The sequence below is a fragment of the Akebia trifoliata genome, chromosome 4, assembly GCF_017979445.1.
Source record: "Akebia trifoliata isolate Shusen 1 chromosome 4, ASM1797944v1, whole genome shotgun sequence".
NCBI classification, from domain to species: Eukaryota; Viridiplantae; Streptophyta; class Magnoliopsida; order Ranunculales; family Lardizabalaceae; genus Akebia; species Akebia trifoliata.
Window position 1 is genome coordinate 1961809 of NC_141378.1, and position 5602 is coordinate 1967410.

General features: G+C 34.4%; 1 protein-coding gene across 1 annotated transcript; it reads left to right on the forward strand.

Annotated features, from left to right (window-relative positions):
* Positions 1-641: 641 nt before the first annotated feature.
* On the forward strand, positions 642-4018 carry LOC147402857 (uncharacterized). The gene is made up of 3 exons (XM_086438234.1): positions 642-800; positions 995-1057; positions 3708-4018. Exons 1-3 carry the CDS (start codon positions 708-710, stop codon positions 3894-3896), a joined length of 345 nt encoding a protein of 114 aa, XP_086294360.1. The 5' UTR covers positions 642-707; the 3' UTR covers positions 3897-4018.
* Positions 4019-5602: the final 1584 nt, after the last annotated feature.

The window sequence follows — 5602 nt, forward strand, 5'->3', positions numbered from 1 at the left end:
TAAACTCAATGTATCCTCGCATATATGAGTTAGACTGGGCCAGAGCACGTAGAGATATGAATTGGGTGACAGCTAAGAGAGAAAGGCTCACTCTGATACCATGAAGAAGATTGGATATTAGATTAATTCTCTTCATAGTGATTACAAGAACCTAGAGATCGTAGAGAATACTAAATAGAATCAAAATCTAAGAAAATCTAATCTAATCACATCGATCTAAATCATAATCTAAATGAGATGATATTGTGTATCACATTACAGTTCCTCAGTAATTTTTCTAGAAAATCTACACTAAGCCCCAAAAAATCTTTATTCTTCTTCTCATCTCAGCAATATCTGGGCACACAGCCTACAATGTCTGTTCAGACATTGCTAAAGTCTCAGGCCAGATATTCATGTAATCAGCAGTGGGCCATGAAAAAATACTAGATGCCCCATTCTGGGATGCCAACATCAAAGTTTTGATACCCATAATAACACCAAAGTTGGATTTTAGAGCCAAAAAAAAAAGATTAAATTAAATTTTATTTTCAAAATTTTGAAACATGGTTGTTAACCCAGCAGGAACTTTGTACCACGTGTCAATCGTAATGAACAAACGTTCTGTGTCAGTACTGACTACTGAGGGCCGGCCGTTTCAAATAGACTGCTGCTCACTCTCTCTCTCCCTCTCTCCCTCTCCTTGTTAGTGTGTTTGAAGAAAAATAATGGAAAAATCTACAGAAAACCAAATTGAAGCAACCCCATCAATTGAAAGTGAACCCTTGACTCTTACAAGTGAACAAATGAATGCTGCAAGGGTAGTTAAATTATTTATCTTTAATTTTTAAGTATTTTTCCTTATTTTCTCTCTTAAATATCTGATGCAAGTAACATGCATTCTCTTAAGGGTCATTTTAATGAACTCTATACGTGTTTATTTTATGTTTTAGCCTATTTTTGCCAATTTTTTCTAAGTTTTTTTTTTTTTTTTCTTTTACTTAAATGCATGCAGGAGGAAGCTCAACATGTGGTGGAGACTAAGAGCTTTGAAGAGGCTCTTAAAATTTTCACAGAGGTAAAAAAGCGTAAATCAAAGTACCCATGATAATATAATTATAGAACCTTGGAAACAACAAAGATCCAATTGAAAATATATTTAGTTACATTAATTGGCAGATTGATCCATCCCACTTGTGCATGATTAAATTGATATATAATGCATTAACATATCCAAACAAGAAGTCTAATTATACATAATAAAAGACATGACTCTAGACAGAATTGGGGGTGGGTGTGGGTGTGGGAGAGATTTGTTTAACCAGATCCCTAATCTTCCGAAGCTTCGATGATTGTGACCATGAATTCGAACTTATCTTCAACATGCATGCCTAATCCCAAGTATTTACAGTTGCTTTGTGGTCTAAGTATAATATTTGGCCAATTCAGATCGCAATTAAAATAGGCCCGATTGATATGATAATTAGGTGATTTTTTATTCTCAAGTTGAATTCTGCAAGTGATCACTGGTTGGTGTGGTTCTAATTAAATTTTTAGAAGGATTATGATTATTGTATTTTTGTTCTGATTTAGTGATTTAGTTGAATAATTGCTATTGTCGTATTATGTTGGGATTTAGTTGTCGCATTTTGTCGGGATGATTATTACCGTTTTATCGTTATCGTAGATAATTTAATATTTTAGCATTAAATTTTTGTATAAATTAATTTATGAATAATGATGAATGCACACGGTTTTAGTACACAGATGACATGGTAAGGGCACAAAACTGCACATATTTTTCTGTTTATCCCGATGAAAAAGATCTATGATTCTGTGCCCTTGCCACGTCAGTCAGGTACCAAAACTGCGTGCATCATTCACGACTCTTAATTTATATAATTCATCATTCACTACTCTTAATTTATATAATTCTAGATATTTTTTCAACCAAAAGAACAATGGCTTGTTGTAGTTAATTAGCAAATCAAGATCACTTTTTAAACAAAATTTTTATTGAGGGATTTTGACTCTAAAAAAATAATAATAACTTACATCATTGTCTATGCATTAGCCCAGTTTCTACGAAAAAAATTGTCTAAAAATATAATCCTTAAAGGCCCATGACTTAGCACATCAGTGCCAGCATTTAGCCCATGTAGGATCTATCCAATGGGCAAATCTTGACAATTATCCATCATCCCTATCAAGCGTGGGGTCGTCAAACAACTCTTCATCCTTTTATATCAAAACATCAAAAGAGCATTAAACAATCCTCTTAGTTTGGTAATTAAAAATTCAAATCCACAATGAAGCCGGCATTAATTCCCTGTAAAGGCCCATGGTATACGTGGCTGATGACTGAGCTCTTGATGGACTTAGAATTGAGCCCATTTACAGGCCATCTGATCATGTAATTATTATTTTTCCTTCAAAAATTAATCCCATGGGCATCAATCTTACCTATACCATCACCTGCACACTATACCTTTAAGAGACAATCCATTATGAATTGAGATATTTCCTTTTGAATAATGCTGCAGTGACCTCAAGATTGTTCCTCATATCTCACTTCCTAGAGTTGAAGTGTGTAAGAACCATAGGCGCTTTTCATCGAGATACGAGTGAAAAAGCATCTATGGTTCCTGCACACTTCCATGTCAGGAAAGTGAGATATGAGGTACAATCTTGAGATTACTCCAATACGATTTCTATAGTAAATCCAACAGTGTTGATGTTATCAAATGATCCAAGCAACACAAAGTTTCTCGAAAGAGTCGTGACAAAATGACGTGCTAAAACGTACGTGGCTGATGTGGCAAGTGCACAGAACTGTAGATCTTTTTCCTTGGATACACAAGGAAAAAGATCTACAGTTCTGTGCACTTGCCACGTCAGCCACACACAAACCGCGTACGTTTTAGAGCATCATTTTATCGTTAGTCTTCTCAAAATATTGTATTTTTGGTACTTCACCCAAGAAACAAGTATGTTATGCACCCAAATGGGAAATATATTTTATGAAGTTATGGCTATGGAATTAGTATAAATCCTATTTTAATTGTGTATATTGTATTAACTGACAAGACTTTTATGCAATAAATAAAAATATTTCTACAGGGAATTAAAAAACATTTTATACGCTATAAACAAGCGACGAATTTCTGAAATAATTTCATACAATATACTCGATGAATCAACTAATTGAATTAATAAGGTTGACCAATCTTATCTATTAAAAAAAAAGCCTTATATGTTACTTTTTATTGTGAATTGAACTCTATGTTGCTTCAGATCTTGTTTAAAGGGATAGCCATAACAACTGAGTCATTGTTACCTACATTAAAACACTCTAAAGCCTTCTATAACAGCTACATATAGTTAATATTAATATAATTCTATCATCGTAATATTTTTAAATGGAGAATGCTGAGTGACTTTGTTCGACACTGCGCTCAACACTGCACTGACATGGCAGTGGGAAGAGAACCATATTTTTTTTTCCTTGTATCTCGAGGAAAAAATCTATGGGCCCACTACCACATCAGCACAGTGTCTAACGAAGTCAGTTTAGAACGATTCTTTGTAACTAGCGGTTTATGAACCTAGGAGAAATTACATCCTTGAGATGTGTTTGCATTATGAGATTTGGAATATTGGTCAACTGTGTTATTTTAAATTTACATCTAAGGCTAACTTACAATGATAATTAAATGGTGATGATTAAGGGTTTGAAGACAGAGATAAGCAATGTTAAGCAGGAAGGAAATGCAAAAATTGATTCGGATGACGATTCAATGTTTTTGTATGAGAGCGATAGTGAATTATATTCGGATGAGGAGAGCAACTATGGTGAAGGTCCAATACCGGTTCCACCCAAGAAGAAGATGAAGGATGTACGCTCGGCACCTTTTTAGGTGGGTTGGTTTAGTAGTGGTCGTCTTTAGATAGTTATGTGCTTTACTACTGTTATGTATGGAACATGAACCGTTCTTCGTTTTCTATGATCACAACATATGCAGATGTGTTTCCAAAGTCATATCCTTTTGGTGTCTACTGTTTTGTTCTTTTTTCCCAGCTTTTGTGTGTATGTGTGTGTGTTTGTAGGCCATGTTGTGCTAGGCAAGCAAGGGTTAGTTGCAGCTTGACATGCTTCTTAAATATAGCCATTTGGTTGCTTCTCTTCAACTTTAGAAAATTGACACACTTCTTCAAGTGTTCATTATTAAGGTCATCAAACATGACTGACATAGAATCACCTGAACTACCCATCTCAGCAAATGTCTCCAATTGTTCATTAAGTTGCTTCTCTACATCACTAACTGTCTCATCAACCGAGACAATTTCATCCAATAGAATTTTTTTTGACACACTCTTCTTCTAGTGCTCATAGTTCAAATCATCAAACTTCACTTGAACCATTTTAGGTAGAATCACCTGAACTACCCATCTTAACAAATTGCACCATCTTTTCAATTGAGTCAACTTCCTCAACTTCAGAAAATTAGCACAACTCTTCTTCTACTATTTGTAATTCAGAGCTTCAAACTTCACTTATATAGAAGAGCACGGACCATCCATCTACCTAAATGCCATAATGTACATTCGAAGGCATAAAAGAGTCATTGGATGTGGGTTTTTCAGGGAGTGACTCACTATTGTTTTCTTACCAGGATTCAGTTTGACTATCCTTCAGAGGAACATAAGAAAGCAAATCAAATATTCTTTTTAAAAATAATCAATGGGTTTTCCAGAATATGCCTCTTCAAGTGTTTTGCATTCTACTTTCATGGAAGGTAATCCACCGAATAGGAAACCTGTTTTAAGTCTCAAGTGCATCATATTAGTTCTTTCTAAATCACATTCCTATCGTAGAGTATTTGTTGACATAAATATCAATGGATTTAATTATTAATGCAGTAATTAAGAAGGAGATTGTATTTCAAAGAAATTAAAGACATGTTAGAAGCTTTATCCGGCAACATCATATTAATTCTTTCCAAGTACCCATCCTATCGTAGCATATTTTTCTTGATGATAACTATCAATGTTATAATGCATGCATTATTCAAGAATCAGAAGAAGATTTTATTTCGATGAAATTTGTTTGGGGCCCGCGGGGTGTGGGGTAGGGGGGGAGAGAGTTATTAGTTGTTCAAGAACCCTTAGAACATAATGGTTCTTTGTATTATTTGCTTGAATAATTGAAAAAAGGAACGTTGGAGGCTGTATCTACCAAATGGATGAGATGTGAAGATATTCCCTACAACTTCCCTATAAAATGGACCATTGGGAATCTAGAAGCCTGCACTAATCCCTAGGAATGCTGTATTTCTCCTCCCATCTCAGCTTTATTAAAGACAGTTGGAGGCTAGAAAGCCCTTAGAAATGTATTACATGCATGACAACCCTTTAATTTTACAAGAATAGTTTCTAAAACTGTAATGTCTAGAATACCAATTTTCTTTAAAAGATTTTTTCTTTTCTTTTCATCAGAGGTCCCTCCTTTAGTTGTTATATATAAAGATCATAAAATGCGAGTTCTATACGCAGAGATCTTTCAAATGCAAATAATTATATGTAACAACTTTCTTCTTTGGTGATCTTGAAATATTCTCTTGAA

Bases quoted from the DNA above. Each gene is read 5' to 3' on its own strand.
- LOC147402857 (XM_086438234.1), top strand. From the start codon at position 708: ATGGAAAAATCTACAGAAAACCAAATTGAAGCAACCCCATCAATTGAA. The intron at 801-994 runs GTAGTTAAATTA...AAATGCATGCAG, and splicing joins AACAAATGAATGCTGCAAGG to GAGGAAGCTCAACATGTGGT. The intron at 1,058-3,707 runs GTAAAAAAGCGT...GTGATGATTAAG, and splicing joins CTCTTAAAATTTTCACAGAG to GGTTTGAAGACAGAGATAAG.